General features: G+C 48.7%; 1 protein-coding gene across 1 annotated transcript; it reads right to left on the reverse strand.

The window, feature by feature from the left end:
* Nucleotides 1–6,470: 6,470 nt before the first annotated feature.
* On the reverse strand, nt 6,471–7,874 carry LOC119289771. Its single transcript, XM_037568994.1, has 2 exons — nt 7,437–7,874; nt 6,471–7,035 (listed from the first exon to the last, which is right to left on the reverse strand). The coding sequence occupies exons 1-2, from the start codon at nt 7,860–7,862 to the stop codon at nt 6,871–6,873; spliced, it is 591 nt and encodes a 196-aa protein (XP_037424891.1). The 5' UTR covers nt 7,863–7,874; the 3' UTR covers nt 6,471–6,870.
* Nucleotides 7,875–15,506: the final 7,632 nt, after the last annotated feature.

The raw sequence follows: 15,506 nt of genomic DNA on the forward strand, positions 1-15,506 counted from the left end.
TTGAGCACTGTTTGTTTCGGTTAGTGGAATTGGGGGTTGCTAAAGACAATGTAAAGATTGCTAAAATAAATTTTCCCGCCAGTTCTCCTAATCACGACGCCGGACATCATAAATCGGACCCCGTGAAAAGTGAAACAAAATGGTAAAATCTACATGTGTTATATAGAATCCAAGCCGCCACCCCTACCACGCGGATTGTAAACTGGTAGGAAAGCCCATCATCTCTTATTTATTTATGGTTTACACTTCTACACAATTCTCTCTTGACCATTTTCATATAATAAGTAGATTTCAGTACACGTAACCATGGGAGATAATGGTGAACACAAAATCAAAACGATGCCAGTAAACAGGTATGGCTAGGAGGCATAGGGAGAGAAACAAATACGCTGAGTTCCTCGACACCTAGCATGAGCAATCATGTTACCACACCCTAAGAGTGCACTCTTTTGCATTGATGATTGAATTGCAAGCAGCGTACAAAACAATATGAGAGGATCGAGCAGTTGAGTGTTGTGGTCCATGATGACGCGTCAATACTCGATAGTGATTGAATTGGTAGAGAACGTGATGAGCATGCCCTGATATAGACCGGGATGCGATTGGAGATATCTCCATCAATGATTAGGGTAATTACGCAAGCTCGTGTATAATATTGTATAGGAAGGAGCTCTTGAAGCATAAACATGTGGCGAAACATAGCAATATTATTTATATTTAGCTTTGAACAACAAGATGTGCAATTTTTGCAAGTTTATAATTAGATAGAAGAGTCCCGCTTTGATACACCCCCCTCACAAAACATATTATGTTTTGGGAGAGGACCCGATACTGGGCCGGCTCACTAACTGGAACGGAGCAGGCGCAACGACTGGGCTGGCCCACTAACAGGAACCGAGAAGGTGGAACAGAAAAGTCACAAAATTTTTGGGCCGGCCCACTAACAGGAGCCGGCCAGCAAGCATAGCAGCACGACCAGCGGCAGGCGGGAGAGTTCCATGGCCGATGCTGGCATGGACAGGCAGCAGCAAAGCCAGCTAGCAACAAATTTTGAAGGAGGATGAGGGGATCGAGCAGTTTAATTAGCCCGGTTGGTCTATGGTCCACGATGGTGATTGGATTGGATTGGATTGGTGGTGAGCATGATGAGTGTGCTCCAATTTTTTGTACTTGGATATGGTTGAAGATGTCTCTGTGAAGGATTTGAGTCATCAACCAAAATTACGTGTTGAGTGTTGTACTTGGAAAACATGGCAAAACAGAGGACGATTATTTGTCATTTCTATTTTTTAATTTTGCCTTTTCTTTTTTGCTTGTGGTAGCTAAAACACTGTTTCTTTTTTTAGTGGGGATTCCCTAGCTGATTTCCGAAAATAATTTCTCCAGTCAGCTCTCTTGATCAAAATGGTAGGCATCATATCTCATATCCCATGAAAACTGAAATCGACTGGTAGAATATGTATCCGTTTATATCGAAACCTCTATCTGGTACATTTTATTTATTTCCACACCCACCTTCACATGTCTAAACAACACTTACCCACTCATATATATTTGACCCTAGTTTCGCTTGAATGCGTAGGAAAGCTAGCCCATCATTTCTCATTGAGCCATGCTTTTTTACAAGTCCATATAACTCTCTCTTGACCATTTCCATACAGTAAGTAGATTTCAGCTCACATAAACATGGGAGATAATGGTAGACAGAAAATCAAGACAATATTAGTAAACACGCACGACTGGGAGACATAGAGAAAGAAACAAATACATTGACAAAATCTATGGCACCCCAGAGTGGTCATGTTACCATGCCCGAGGATTAGACTCTTTAATTGATGGTTAGACACGAAACCTTGTAGCCTATGCTAAGGGTTGGTCGAGTCAAGTTAGCTTTTGGGCTTGGCTCAAGCTAGAAACAACCCAGTGCAGTCTTGACTAGACCAGAGAGGTGAGCAGGTTTGTCCAAGCCATCGTGTTTCACTCGTTCCTACCACGGGCCATGTCTAGCTCGACCCGAGCTCGCTAGTCATCTTTTAGCCCGAGCGCAGCCCCGCAAGCCAAGTCCCACAAACTAGAAGGCTATGTCCTCAACACCTTGTAGGCTACGTTGTTGTGTACTCTGTTCACATTCCTTGGTTGATATCACTTATTGTATTTTCATGGGCGAGGGCCAGGTTTCTATTTTGTTGTTTCGCCATCGCAAAGGGCTTGTCGGGTGGTGTTTGGGGAAAATCTTGATTACAACGAATTCGGGGATGGATCACACGAAAAGAAGTGTTCGTGCGTGCGCGCGCAAGGCCGATCTACTGGGTGGACAGAGTGGGCCACGACCCACCCTTGGAATTTTTGTTTGGTCTGTATACCATGGGAGAACAGAAGATAGGGCACAGAGAAAAATTAGAAGAAAACCCCAGAAAGCACTACAACTCGTCCCCGACCCGGGCGAACAACTGACCAACCAGTCAACCACTGCCTTGCATCCGCAATTCCCCACAGCCCTCTCCCGATTTCACTCGCTGCAGCAGCATGCCTCGCTGGTGACCCGTTGTTGTTGTACACCATGAGCCATGGCCTGAGTGGCAGACGCCAGATGCACGAAAGCGACCCTAGCTAGTTGGGCTTGCCTAGCCTGCCTGGCCAACAGTGGTACCACCGCGCCTGCGCGCTCAGACGCCCACTATGCACTCGTCCGGCGGCAGAAGCGTGCAGCCAGCCCATTGTTTCGTTGTCTTTGGGCAACTCCAACGGGCCAACGGATTTCACCGCCTACGTCCGTTTTTGTCCGAGCGGCGCGTCAATGCAAACAGACCGATGTCTGGTTCGCTGTCCGCTTTGACTCATTTCTAGACCAAACTTGGCCTGAGTTTGCGTCCGCGCGGACAGACCACACTTACATGCGTTGTCCTCTCCTGGCCGCCTGTCGGTGGCACACATGACAGTACACCCACCCACCCCATTGATTACGACCTCCCTGGCCTCTTCGCACTTCCAGTTTCGAGGAATGAGATATCACTACCAAAAGTGCAAGTTGGAAAGGTTACTTAATTTGAGATTTTGAAGTGTAAAAAATATCGCTACCAAAATGATGTGTGCACCGTAATCAATTCACAAAGGAGAAAGTCCATGGATTGTTGTTCTTTATTTGTTTTCTTTTCTATACAAGATACCATGTTTGTTTATGTTAATGGAAGAAAATTTGATGTTGCCCATGCTAAAGAAACCGTAAGGGTGGCTGAAAATGATTTCTTCTTTTTATTGATCTGAATGCTGGACATCATAACTGCTTGTGTTTTTACAGAAATTATGCCAGGCATCTCTATCAAGTACATCTTACCAATTTCCCCACCTACCTTCACATGTCTAGACAACATTTTCCATCCTATATATTTGACCCCATCCCTGTGTGAACATGCATGAGACCACATCCACGTTTTAGACTTCCAGATAATTCGGACTTCTGAAAATATTTCGTGTAATGAAGAGATTTCACATAGAGTATGACTGAGAGGCATAAGGAAAGAAACAAATAGAAGAGATCCCAAGATCACATGTACGAAGACCAGATCAAGTTTCCACGGTTGTGATTGTCTCATCCATTCTTGTACCTTGGGAACAAACTTGGCTCCTTCTTCTTCATGATCCTTATATGAAGCTACGCCTGTACCATATCCTGCCCTCCGATATAGCTTGCAACTTGCAAGCAAATTCTCAGAGGTTATAAACAGCCTGCATGAACTAACTATGATAGAGCATATGAGATAGTTCTGAGGGATACGACGGGGAGGATGACACAATTTGAGCTGGTCGTGCAGGCTTCCAAGTGCAGGCGAAGCATGCGCGCCTCCACAGGAGCATACGAGCCACTATCGGTCCGCGATGTGTCCTGATGGAATGCGGTTCCGATCCGCGACTGGTCCTGCGGACACAGCACATAGTTGATGCCCCCCAGACGTGTTGTCTCTGAAGGGACAGACCACAAAAAGGGTAAACCCCCGCATGTAGCTTGATTTTCGTGAAATCTGCCCTTCACCGAGCCGAATTCAGCACGGCGACGACGAGCCGCATCTGCATCAGCCTTCATCGAGTGATCTGCATTGACCTTGTGCCACGACACCACGCTGAATGACTACATCGGTCCCAATAAAAAGAAATCTTTGGCTAGCACATCTACGAGAAACGGCATCAACATGCATCATCCAAATGCCAGGCTGGTGTAGAATGAGATGCGATTCTTCGTTGATTTCTCCGACACGATATGTCCTCGACACCTCGTTATCACAGGGACGCCTTCAAGCGACGCATCATCGTTGAAACGTCTCTGCAAGTCCACCGTCGACACTTCATCTTCAAGGTCTACATCAACATGGTCTCCATCGACAATTTCAGCAACACTGTTCGAATTCCGTCCATGATATCGATCACATCAAATCACGGTCGACACTTTATTGCCTAAAAGTTAAATTTCTTGATTTCTTCTGATGATAAATCAAAAGGAGCTCCTCCATTTAGCAGCAACAATGATAAATACAGAAAAAGTTCAAGCTTAGTACCCTGAGTTGTCAATGCGTAAATAACATTCACACCTCGAATACTCCCGATGTGAAACCTCCGTCCAGAAATAATATGAGGCGAGACTGTATTCTTGAGGCCTTTTTTTTTGCGAATACTGTATTCTTGTGGCCTTAGGAAGATAAATACATGTATGCATAGAAGGGCTGCGAAATATTCCTTCATGCAACTTGAATGAGAGCTCAGTCTATAGAAGAATAGCAAAATCAGTGAAGATGTAAAAAGGATTACAGTACAATGGAGAGCTCGGGTATTATTATATGTCCCCTTTCATTTTTCTTTTTCTAATGGAGTATGTTATCTTGTGTGTATTGCCATATTTATACGCTGTCCTTCTAATCGCTTTCTGGGCCCCCCTTGCCATAGCTGTTATCCAAAATGAGTGACTGAGTCAATCTGCATTCAGGTCTTGAAAGGGAGTTCAGGCCTTATGTGACTGCAGATCGTGCAAAATTTGCAGAGCCAGTAAGCTTTGCCGTGTGCACACAGATTCAGGTATCTCTAAAATTTCAAGTTTATATTCGCCACTCTGAAGTGTTAACACTACAATATCATCTCTGATTGTTCAGTTAGCAGCAGTTCAGCACTCACTGCTAGCTGTTTGAAGAAACCAAAAAGTCAACCAGGAACTGCCAAACTCACCCAGTACTTCATATGCACAATCTACAAGCAAGCAATTTGGATCAGAAACGGGTGGCAGAAACTCACCGTAGAGGTCAACGAAGGACTGGACACGCCAAGGCCTGAAGTAGCCGGAGGCCTGAAGCCCAGTGTCCTCAGCGACGTACGACATGACGAGCTCGATGGATGGGCCCTGGTAACTTGCTGCCGCACCCTGTCCATCCCTGGCAGCGCTGGTAGGGCCGTCGTCGACGAGACGGCCAGTAAGCAGAGCAGCAGGACCAGCGGCAGGTGCGAGTTGCTGCGGTAACGGCTTCGATGGCAAGTTGCTGCGGTGACGGCGGTGCGAGTCATCTTGGTCGGCTCTGCCTATACCTGGAGGTGCGGAGATGCGTGGCATTACGGATGAAAGTCCTGTCGAGCTCGCTTGGCATTGCGGAGATGCGTGGCATTACACATACCTGGATGTGTGTCGCCATCTCCCTCGCTCGCTTGGTGTTGGTAATTGTCTCCGGGCGAAAGCCTTGATCCGGTGCTGGGTCGGCACGATGGCGGCGTCTTCAACGTCGTCCCTCTGTTGGGTGCATCGTGCTAGGAGACATGGTCTGGTTGTCCCTTGTGGCGCTCCCCCGGTGTTCGCCGCTGCCCATAATCGCTCACTTCGGCGCTATGCACGATCCTCACGGTGATTTCAAGACGGCGTCTTCCTCGGGTCAGATCGGGTCCTGCCATCCTCTTGCCATCTCCTAGGCATCAAGAGAGGATGGTGCGTCGACAAGAGATGCTTGGTGGAAGTTGCTGCTCTTCGGTGGTGACCGTTGTCGGTCGAGACGCGGCAATGTTTTCGGTGTTGGGCAGGCTCTTTTGCTTTGTAGTTGTGTGGTCGTTGGTGGTTGTCTTTGGACTAGCTGGATGCGGAGTTGGTGCTACGCTTATTGTTCGCAGCAAGTGTTATTTGTCTTGTAATTGTTTTCTCTTCTTCTATAAAGCTATGATACGCATTTTGCGTACTCTCGAAAAAAGGACCAGCGGCAGGCGGGAGAGCTGCATGGCCGATGCTGGCATGGACAGGCAGCAGCAAAGTGAGCGAAGCACGACGAAGGGATCGAGCAGTTTAATCAGCTCCGTTGTGATTGGATTGGGTTGGTGGTGAACGTCATGAGTGTGCTCCAATTTTTTATACTTGGATATGGTTGAAGATATGCCTCTATCAAGGGATTTGGGTCATCAAGCAAAATCACGTGTTGAGTGTTAGTACTGGGGAAAACAGAGGAGAATTATTTGTTGTTTCTATTTGTTTTGATTTATTTTTTATTTCCTTTTGGTTTTGCGTTACATGTACACTGGTTGTTTCTGTTAGTGGAACTGGGGTTGCCCTTGCTACACAAAATGTAAATATTTCTAAAACTAATGTGTCAGAGTTAGTTTTCTTGATCAGGACCAGCTATCATATAGGCAGTGATAGGCGCCGGCGCACCGGCCCAACTTTCGGCCGGTCGCCTGGCAACCATCTGATCTGGCAACACAATGAAGCAGATTCGCCTGTGTCTAGCCAAAAAAAAACACTAGCTTGAAGCACTGTTGGATCCGCCGCCAAGTCCGTCCCTGCAGCTCGCCGGCGTCCGCCACGTCCGTCGCTGCAGCTCGCCGGCGTCCCCCATGTTCTGTCGCCGCAGCTCGCTACCCCTGACCACAACTCGCCGCCCCTCGCCGCTGCTCGACGTCGCCATCGTCACATGCCCTTCCAATCTCACCGTCATTCCCAAAGCCGGTTCCAGCAGCTCGCACACCCCATTCGAAGCACGGCGTCACCGGCCGGCTCACCATGGTTTTCAATTTGCAGCACTATATTTTAGCAAAAAAAAAATACAATCTCAGCAACTACGAAAAACAAAAATAGTAAATTGAAGCAAAATTTTAGCTAGTTCCAGCAAAAAAAATTGCCGGTTCCAGCAAAACCATGGGCCTTCGTCGCCGGAACGTAGAAAAAATTTTGGCTGGTCGTAGCAAAAATAAAAGACAGTTCCAGCAATTTACTAGGTTCCAGCAAATAAGGCTCCAGTTCCAGCAAAAAAAATCAGTTGGAAAAAAGAGCTCCAGTGGTTGTAGCAAAAATAATACAAGGTTCCAGCAAAAAAACACCGGTTCTAGCAAAAATCAAATTCAGTAGAGAAGAGCTCCAGGGGTTGATGTAGCAAAAAATATAGCTAGTTCCAGCAAAAAAATGCCAGTTCCAACAAAAACACCTTGCAGGTAAATGACGGCTGACAGTTCCAGCACCGGTGAACCCGCGGGTGGAGCTTTGCACCGTTGGATGCAGCTTGCCAAACGTTGGTTGCAGCTCCACCACCGATGGCTGCAGCTCCCATAGCAACCGGTTGTAGCTCGCGCCCGTCGGCACGGCACCGTCGGATGCAACTCAAACAAGCATCGGTTGCAGCTCCGCCTACCCAAGGTTGTAGCTTCCCGTCGCCGTGGTTGCAGCTCTGCTCCAGCGCCGGTGGTCGTCGTTGCCGGCACCGGCAGTGGTCGCGTAGCACTCCGGTGTCAGCTGAAGAAGTGGATGGGAGAGAAAAATGGTGGGGCGTGCTGAGGAAAGGAATGGCTGAGCTGAGCACCCCGCGTGAAAGAGATAAGGATGGATGTGGGGAAAAGTGGTGCGTGGGACCCATGGCTACAGGAGGGGCGTTGGATTTGTTTTTATCTCACTAGGCGTGCGTGACCGGTCGAATATTCGGCTGGCGCGCCGCCTGGAAACATTTACCCTATCATATCTCAGACTTAATGAAAAGTGAAATAGAATGGTAGAATATGCATGTGCTCATATAGAAGCGGGGCGGCCATCTATACCCGGTGTGTTTTATTAATTTTCCCATCTACCTTCACGTGACATGCCTAAACAACACGTACCGGCTTCTATATATTTCACCTCATTTTCGCATGAACGCGTAGGAAAGCTCACCATCTCCCATTCATTCATCGGCGCATTTTACATTTCCACAAAACTCTCTCTTCACCATTTTCGTACAATAAGTAGATTTCAGTACACCTAGATAATGAAGATGATGTTAGCAAACATGTATAACTGCAAGACATTGGAAAAGAAACGAATACTTGAATCAATCCTTACACACCCAATAGCGATCATGTTGCCACGCCCAAAGAGCACACTCTTCCACTGATAGTTGGACTGCAAACCTAGTAGGTTATGCTTAGGGATGGGGGAGCTGAGTGTGCTTACAGGCTTGGCCCAAGATAGAACTAACCCATCGCGGGCTTGGCTCGACCTCACAGTTCAGCAGGCCGAGCCGAATCGGCATGTTTGACTTGTTCCTGCCACTGACCAAGCCCAACTCGACCGGAGATACCTTGTTTTCTTTTAGCCCAAGCATAGCCCAATATGCCAAGGCCAAAAAACTTGTAAGCTATGTCTTCAACACCTTGTAGGCTTAGTTGTTGTAGACCTTGTAGGCATCATAAAGGTTTGGTCGTGTCCTGTTTAATTGGGGTTGATGATTATTAGTTGTTATTATTATTATTATTTTTGCTTTTTTTGTTTTATGGTAGCTCGAACACTATTTGTTTTGGTTAGTGGAATTGGGGGTTGCCCTTGCTAAAGAGAATGTAAAGATTGTTAAAATGATTTTTCCAGTTAGTTATCCAGATCATGATGTTGGACTTCATAACTAAGGAGTTTTGTTATTACAGTACCACAAATCAGTTTGGGTTGTTCACTTATGTTGCTTGGAGGGCCGAGATGACCCAATACCACAACAAATTTTCGGTAGTACATTTTCGGTACTCTAATGTTTATCAATCATGCATGCACGTTCATTCCCCGTCATGGCACAGTCTGCGCCGGCCCGTACTTTTTGCAGATGACCAAAAAAGACGATGAAACGAAACTGAGAGCATCTCCAGCCGCGCCCCCAACACGGCCCTCTAGGCGATTTTTTAGCACCGGCGTCAAAAAAAGTTCAGTCGCGTCCCCAGGAGCCCGTTTTTCGCCGGCTTGGGCCGAAATTAGCGCCGGCGGACCCAGGCCGAACCCGGCGCGCTGGGGGGCGCCCAAGGGCGCCGGGGCAAGCGGTTTTGGCGTGAAAGAGCCACGGGCCCGCTGAGTCAGCGACGCGCGCCTCCTTGTCGTCGGAACGCCTCGGTTTCCCACGTGGAATCAATGGCATGGCTGCAGCCGGTCAGCCTTACCATTGATTCCTCATCACGGGCGGCGCGGCGACGCCTCCCCTCCCGCCACACGTACACACGGCGCGGGGCTATATAAACCGGTGGCCTCCCTCGCCTCTGGCCACACCAGCCCACAGCCGCCCACCGACCGCCGCTGAGCTCTGCCTCTTTCCTCGTGCGCAGCCGCCCCACCGACGCTTCTTCCCTCCCATCTCTCCCAAGGCGCCTGATGGTTGCGGGATTCCCCGGCGACGCGGTGGCGGCCAACGGCTTCGGCCGCCGCTCGCTCCACGAGTGGGAGGCCTGACTGCTCTTCGAGGCGAACATCCCTGCGCCACTAGACATGCGCACCGGGCCGACCGGGTGGAAGCTCAGCAAAGGGGGCATCCCCATTCCCCCGCTGCCCGATATCGAAGCGCGCCCCGCCATCTTCGCCCCCAAGGTCGACCGCGTGCGAGCGTCCCTGATGGAGGAGCAGCGCGCCCTCCCCCAGCATGCCGCGGACAACCATGCGTCGTGGGTGGCGTACTTCCAGCACTGCCAGGCGCAGAGGCTGGCGTCCACCAACGGGGCGCCGGTGGTGGGCAGCATCAAGAACAGCGAGGGGCGCCACGTATGATGGGGCGCCCCCGGCCGCACGCTCCATGACGTGCTGGAGCACCTCGAGGGCGGCAATGACCCGCCGCTGGCATACCCTGCCGCAGCGGCCGCCCCGGTCCCTCACCGGCACGCCGGGAACTGGATGCCCAGGAGGTTCGGCTCCTCCTCGACTTCCTCCTCTCACTCCTCCTCTCGACTTCCTCCTCTCACTCCTCCTTCCGCTCCTCTACCCATTCCTCCGGCTCGCCGACGGTCTTCGGCGTCAAGGCCGAGCCCGCAGCGGAGACCCCGCTCGGCCGGCACACTCGCAACGCCGACATCGTCATCAATGAGGGCGGCCGGCGCGCCTCCTTCTCGGCTCCTCCGCGCTACGTCAAACCGAAGACGGAGCCGGGGCTCGCTGCCGTGAAAACGGAGTCGGGGCTCCCCGCCGTGAAGAAGGAGCCCTACGCCGGGGAGCTCAACGACGCGACGGCCTTGAAATGGGCGCACGATGACTGGGTGCACATGGAGATGGAGCGCCAGTGCCGCGGCCTAGAGCAGTTCGAATCTCGGCGCCGGGGCCGCAACGAGGGGGGCGCCGTCGTCCTCGACGACAGCGGCGACGACGACGTGCCGCCGCCGCCACCGGTCCGCCAGGGCGACACCGGCCAGGGGTCCAGCAGGAGCGGCCGCGTCAAGGAGGAGAAGGCCGACTACGACGGCGGCGACTTCGCCGCGCTCAGCGACTTCTTCGCCCCTTAGTTGTAGTTGCGGCCTTTTTTAAAATAACTTTACTATGTAAAATGTCGAAAATGTCGAATATATGCCCGATTTGCCGAATTTTAGCCAAATAATTTGTCCAATTTGCCGAACTTTGTCGAATACTTCTTTTTTAAAACATAAACGGCGTCCGGGAGGCGGCCCTGGGGTCAGCGGCTGGGAACCTACTCGCCCCCACGCTGATTTTAGCGCCAGCTCACCACCAGGCGCCGATTTTACGAGCCCTGAGGGGCCAACGGCTGGAGATGCTCTGAGGGTCTTGGTTCGTGCTCCCAGCTGAAGTGTACCGCATGTGCACAGCTACGTAGGAAAGCTACTGGCCGCCGCCGTCCGGCGACACAAGCACATCACCCGTAACGTAAGTAACAACCAGATCGCCGCTTGCTATTGTAACACACGTACGGGAGACGCCTGTTGATGGCTACAGGCACGTATCGTCCCCGGTGTATTGTATTATTACTTCAACCCACTGTGTGATCAATTACAAAGCCGATGACGGCGTGCAGAGCTCCACGAGGACCACGAGGGCGATGGGCATGCGATACAATGTGCCTTCCTCCACGAGGACCTTTTTTTTCACGGGTGCACGAGGACCGTTGTTGCCGCGACGCCTCACCCGCCCGGGCACTCCGGCAGCCCTAGCAGGGAGCAGTGGCGACGTGGGTCACAGACGCACTTCCTTGCGCCGAGGCTCACTGAGTGCACCGAGGTGTCCACCGTGCCGTTCGCCGTCTGTGGCCGTCGCACGCGTGCACCGCCTTGCTTGCCATCTAACCCTCCGTTGCCCCTTTTGAAAGGAAAATCAAAGAAGGTGGCGGGCGTTCTTGCGTCGGCGTCACGTTGTGAGTAGCGGACGAACGGTGCCGCGTAAGATGTGATGGAATAATTTAATTAGATCGTTAATTGCGATTAAAACTAACAACGAATAAATCTATCTGTAATAGGAAATTACCAATATGCCGTATTGCTAAATAATTTGACCGATCCATATTGGCCATTAGATCAACTAAATACTACACATCACTATTTTGGTAGGAAATAATCATATATTTACATGCATATTAGGCCTACCTCAATGTTTGTTGGTGTTGGGAGGGAATCCTGCTACACGAGGAGATGCATCTCCAGTGATCGGTTTGTTATCTTTCCAACTTCGCAACATTAATTACAAGGAACTAATAAACCCTGTATGTTGATTAATCAAGGGTAGTCGCAACTACAAAGCATCTCAGCAGCCAGTGCTAGTCTCTGCGAAAGGGAAAGGCTTATTTGAGAATCGATCTGATATGTGGACAAAGAGACTTCGTAATCAAGGCATTTGCCAAGCTAAAAAATCACAACTGCACTTGAACTTCTACGAAGAGGGGCTTCGTTTTGCACTGCAGTGCAACAATCATTATGTGCACACAACACAAGAAGCACAAGCCATGGAGGCAAAAAGAAACGAGAGAGGCATCACCCTCGCCCGCCACACGACGCCCGACTCCTACCACCTCCCCAAGGACATCTTCACCAAGGCAATTGGGCGTGTTCGTCTACAACTAGTCCACGACAACATCACCCCGACCCTCAAGGGTGTCACTGGTTGTCCGCAACACGACCATCACAAAAAGCAAAAAAGACGAAGACCATTACCTTGACACCAGCACAAAGATACATGAATCGCCTGCTCAGATTTGACACCGAAAGTCAACCAGGAATGACTTGAAGACAACCAAAAAGTCAACCAGGAATCGCCCGCTCAGACCATTACCCCACTAGCTGTTTGAAGACAACCAGGAATCGCCAAACTCACCCAGTACTGCTTCATTTGCACAATCTACAGGCAAGCAATTTGGTTCAGAAACGGGAGGCGGAGACTCACCGTAGAGGTTAACGAAATGCTATAGGGCCTGAAGTAGCTGGAGGCCTGGAGCGCCAACGTACGACATGACGAGCCCGACGGATGGGACTCGCCGGAGCCCGACGGATGGGACTCGCCGGTTCGCCCCGTCAACTTGCTGGCGCACCCTGTCAATGCGGGGCAGCGTGGTCGTCGACGAGCCGGCCAGCAAGCACAACAGCAGGACCAGCGGCAGGCTGTAGAGCTCCATGGCCGTGGCTGGCATGGCCCGGGAGGAGGCAAGCTAGGAAGCAGCAAACTTATAGAAGCACGATATCAGGGAATCGAGCACTTTAATTAGGCCCGCTGGTCTCTGGTTCATTATGGTGATTGGGTTGGGTTGGGTTGGGTTGGTGGAGAAGGTGATGGGCGTGCTCCCATTTTTTATACTCGGATGTGGTTGGGTATGTCTCTGTCAAAGGATTTGGGCCACTAAGCAAATTCACGTGTTAAATCGAAAACATGGCAGAACAGAGGACGACTATTTCTTGGTTCTATTTGTTTTCATTTATATATACTAGTCGTCAACCCGTGCCTCTGCACGGGCTAGCTGTTTTGAGAAATATGTAGATATTAAGAATATGACTTAGTTTTCACAACTAAGTTTGGAACTATTTTCTCAAAAAGCTGAATATTGGGAAATCTATCTAAGTACATATTTGAATATTAATAACACATCTAGTAGTGTATGTAGACACACTTAAAATCTCTTATATAATGGAAAATTTTGCAGGTAGGTAAGCAACAAAGAAATGTTTGCTGAAAAAACAATTCGGGATAATATGATTTTTTGTTGCTATATTCTTGAAATTTTATTTTCAACGTATGGGCATTTGAGCTTGACATATATTAGAATTACACTTTCGAGACCCCCTCACTCGCAAAAGAATGTGTGTAGATATTTCTCTATTTAATATGTATTAGGCCGAAATAAAGATATAGTGATATATTCTACTTCATGTATGTACAACTTTGTCTACGTTGTTTCAATGCATGAAAATTTATGCATATTTTTGTACATGAATTTTCATTATTGCATTAATGGCCTTTTCAGCTGTGATAACTGTGGGTGGAGATTTCTGTATGTGTGATTCAAATTTATTTTTCGAACATGAATGTGCTTCTTTTAGCGTGAGGCTTGAGGATTCCTAATTTGTGCACTTCTTTTTCATTATATCAAGTCGTTGCGTACATGGTTTTTCTTTTCATGCTAATTTGGATGTGGAATCCTCTTTCAGCTTGGTAACTGAGAATGTATCAGTCTAACATCAAATCTAATGGTAGCTTATGTCTATGAATTAAAAATTGTTTACCACTAAAAAGTAAAATTTAATGGAGTTGGTTGATGCACCAATTTAAAATAATCGACGATCTGTTTTCCCGACCCATAGCACAAAAAATAATAATAATTGAACCACCACAAAAAATAATGATATCCGTTCAACTATATTTCCTAGCGGTTTTAAGTTCATATAATAGTTTTGGACGCGTAACAGTTTAAACATATTTTTATTCTTGTGTCACAATTAGAGGATTTCATATATTAAATAAATAACCTTGGCAATGATTATATGATGGAGAGATTTATGTACCTATTTCTGGTTCATTTCATTTTAATAGTATCGAAATTATTTTTCAACCATGCACATGTTTTTTTTGGACACAGGCCGCCTTCTTATCGTGAGGCTTCTGGACTCCTTTTGTACTAGTTTTTTTTTTGTCTTTTTCGGATACACACGTGGTTCTTGTATAAGAGGAAATAGGGGTGCCTGCTTCGAAAATCCTCTTCTGAGCCCAAGCTCAGCTGCTCTCGAAATCCAGATCGTTTGTTCGCATGTGGATCCGTGCGAGCCAGTGTATTTCTCAGCCGTATATGACTTTTCTGCGATTGAGCCGGTGACGCATTCATTGCGTCGGAGTGCCGAGCTGCCGTTGAGGGACAAACATGATAGAGATGGCTCGGCAGCTTTTCTGAGCCATCACGAGCCTTGCTGGCATTTGTCCATGCCGCGGCCAGCCCACCGGACATAAAATGTCAACCCACACTCCCCACCAGTCCACCCCACTCATTCATAGCTGGAAACCGGAAACCACCCCTCATCTTGCTGAGCCATCCCCCATCTCAATCTCCGGCTGCGTCGCCATGTCCGCCTCCTCTTCGAACTCACTCCCAATCCGGGGGGACTGGCTGCTCAGCCCGGTCAGAAGCCTGATCAGCGCCGGGCACTTGCATCTGCACTACCTGCTGTTCTCAGCTTCAGGTTTCCCCTGCAGGCCCAACAAGTAGGAAAGACACTATGTATCAACACATACATCAAGCGAAACCTCTCCATGGAAAAATATGTTTCCTGTATATGTTTCATGACTCACTAAGCAACCACAGACGATTTCTTGCATGCTCTTTATCCTCTCAGCATTCAGAAACTCTTTCCATATCTAATCCCAAAACCGACCTCTCACGAATACAGACAGTAGAAATCGTAAGCCTCGCCCAAGGAACGAAACTCAGTCCTAGTTCTGGGTGAATTACGCTTTTCTCAGGTTGCTCTGCATATTTGCGCATAGAGAGCTCCAGTGCAGACATCCGAGATGGGCATGGGGCTCAGAAGGGCTCGGTCAGGCGGTGCACTTCCAAGGCGTAACCTGCATTTTAATAAATATGCACATTCCTCAGTCCTTAAGTCCTGCTCGCCGACCATTTTTCAAATTCGTGAGAAAACTATTTGTGCATCATTTCATTCATCAGTTGTGATGTTTACCGAAACCAAAAATGCCCACCGTACAGATCAGCAAGCCTACACATACGCATATACCGGGACAAACAGATAAAGAAAATTCTGAATTTTTGCATCTTACCGCTTAGTCCAGCCTGGCGCCTCTGGATTTA

This window comes from Triticum dicoccoides, chromosome 4A (genome assembly GCF_002162155.2).
Source record: "Triticum dicoccoides isolate Atlit2015 ecotype Zavitan chromosome 4A, WEW_v2.0, whole genome shotgun sequence".
Taxonomy (NCBI): Eukaryota; Viridiplantae; Streptophyta; class Magnoliopsida; order Poales; family Poaceae; genus Triticum; species Triticum dicoccoides.